We start from the raw sequence: 2,592 nt of genomic DNA on the forward strand, positions 1-2,592 counted from the left end.
GCCCAGGTCACTGTTAAGGGCCGGGCAGCCCCACGCCTCCGTCTCACCCAGTGGGCGTTCCGCTCTTCCTGGAAAGGGCAGCTGGTGCTTGCCCAGGCAGAAACTGCCCCCAGCAGCTCATGCTGCTACGGCAGGACCCTAGCCAGACTGCTCGACCATGCTAAGCACCATCCATCTGGACCCCCAACCCCTGAGGCTGGCACCAGGACAGTGACCAGGCCGGTCTGAGGGCCAGGCCGGGCCGGGGCCTGCTTCCTCCCGAAACTTCCTCGCGTCCTTCTCACCCCCACTCAACCACCAGTGACCCCCACAGTCCTGCCCCCAGGCTTTGGGCTGCAGCCCTCCAGACCCAGGAAGCAGCAGCAGGCTCCCAGTATGAGGGCCGTGGGGCTGGGACAGGGGCTCAACAGAGGGCTCCTCGACCTCCAGTGCCCTCAGGCCCACTCTCCGAACGCCTCCACAGCCTGAGGCCAGCAGGGGAAGGAGCCTCCAGCAGCAGTTGGGGCCAAGGGTCAGGACGCTGGAGCAGAACAGAGGAGAGAACAGCTATCGGGGTGGGGCTGTGACCATGGCTGCCGGACCCGAACAGAGGGTGAGGCGAGGTCAGGTGGCCAGGACCGGGCAGGGGTGGGGGCGCGCCGGAAGAGCGGCGGGGGATGGGCACGGATGCCTGATAGGGCAGATGGAGTGGCAGGAGAGGGTGACGGCAGGAGAGAGTGACGCAGGGAGCGAGGCAGTGCCAAGGCCGACCCTGAGGCAGGAAGGCGAAAGGAAGCAGACAGGCGAGGTGCCACGTCTAATCAGACAGCGCCAGCAGCATGGCGGGCGAGGGGGCTCCGTGACACCAGCACGCCACCGCCCCCCACGGCCCCAAAGACACTGAGGCGAAGGGCAGAGGCGGCCTCAGGACGGCAGGGAAGGAGATGCCGACCCAGAGAGAGTGCATCTGCCAGCAGCACCTGCTGATCACAGTCGTGTGGAGCTGGCCTTGGAATCTGCCCCGGGGTAACACACTGCTGCCGGAATGACCAGGAAGAATCTGAGGAACGTCTCCTTGTGCCCAGAGGGTGCCAGGCCTCCCCAGTGAGGGCAGCCTTTTCATCACTCCCCAACAGCTCAGCCCAGGCTCAGACCAGCCTGCCACACACCAAGGGCTCAGTCAACCCTCACTCAAAGCCAAGTCCTGCTAAGTACGAAGCCGGTATGCTTTCTGGGGAGGCGAGTAGGAGTCCCACCCCATCCAAATCAAAGGGCTTCCTGCCCCTTCCCACTTCCACCCTGGCCCCTGCAACCTGCACAGGCCAGGACCCGAAGAACACGCCAGGCCACTCCTTGAAGCCAGGGCCCACCTGGGACAGGACTGCCCAGCCAATTCCAAAGAGAGCCACAAGAGTCAACAGGAAGACACGGCCCTGGCTAGACCCACCATCCCCACCAGCCTCTCAATGTACTGAGCCCCTGGGTCCCTAGGATCCCACTAGAACCCGTGCCAGGGACTCCCCCAGCCCAGACTCTCCTGGAGCGTGCACAGCCACCAGCCCCCTCTGGTCCACGTAGACGCCATCCCACACCCAGCCCAGGTGTCCTGAGAACAGGCCACATGCTACACCCACAGATCTGTGACCTGCCACCTCTCCCCCTCCCTGCTGGGGACTCTGCCGCCTGCCCACTCACCTTCTTTCTTGAGGAGCCGGCCTTGGTGAGACAGGACTTCTGCAGGGCCAGGTAGCCGCCAATCACCTCGATCTCGTGCACGGTGGGGTAGCGCTTCTTCAGCGAGGTTCCCGCAGCAGCAGAGGGCTCCGAAACTCTGCCTGGTTCCTCTTCCTCAGCCTCCCTTGGCCTGGCCTCACCGTTGGCCTGCACGGCCCCTGGTTTCCTCTTAGGCACCACTGTGAAGGTGTTGCCACCCCGACGCTGGAGCTCTGACAAGTGGCCAGGCCTGGTTGGATGTGGGTGGTACTGGGGAGGCGCACCAACCCCAGAGCAGGGCAGTTTGGCTTCTTGGGGAACCTCGTCCTCCGAGTCCACCTCATCAATGAAAGTGATGGGCAGCCCTGGCCGCCCAGGCTCCCTGCCGTTCTTGGCCAAGCCAGGAGTCTGGAAGCCCTGGGCAGGCTCAGCTTCAGCAGCAGCCCGTGGAGACGGCGGTGGTGAGGGTGGCCTTTGCCACCTGACGGCAGGGTCCACAAGGGCAGTGGTGGGTGCGGGGCTGCCCCCCTCCTCGATCCTGGAGGGGCTCCTTTCCCCTGCAAACACACCATTCACTCCAGGCACCAGCTGGGCTTCAGGCTCCGGGTGCTGGGAGGCCCAGCCTTCTTCCTCTGGAGGTGCCACGGACCGCCTCCCTTCCCCAGGAGGAGCCCCAGAGGTCTTGCGCTTGGGGATGACTACAAAAGAGTTTCGAGAGTTCACTCGAAGGCTGGCCAGAGCCCGGGCCTGGAGATCCCCGTCAGGGATCCTACCCATGTCTGGCTTGGGGGCTGGCCGTATCTCAAAGGAGTCATTGGCGCTGGTGGCCGCGGAGACCCACTGGCGCTGGCTGGGAGTGGCACTGGAAGGGCTGAGCGTGGACAAGGCCGGAGCCGCGGC

General features: G+C 64.9%; 1 protein-coding gene across 1 annotated transcript; it reads right to left on the minus strand.

Annotated features, from left to right (window-relative positions):
- Positions 1–12: 12 nt before the first annotated feature.
- Positions 13–2,586, minus strand: TPRN (taperin; the record flags this gene model as incomplete). The annotated part of the gene is made up of 1 exon (XM_010841695.1): positions 13–2,586. A coding segment is annotated over one exon (1,170 nt), but the record flags the coding sequence as incomplete, so codon positions are not given.
- Positions 2,587–2,592: the final 6 nt, after the last annotated feature.

Source organism: Bison bison, unplaced genomic scaffold (genome assembly GCF_000754665.1).
Source record: "Bison bison bison isolate TAMUID 2011002044 unplaced genomic scaffold, Bison_UMD1.0 scf7180017847083, whole genome shotgun sequence".
NCBI classification, from domain to species: Eukaryota; Metazoa; Chordata; class Mammalia; order Artiodactyla; family Bovidae; genus Bison; species Bison bison.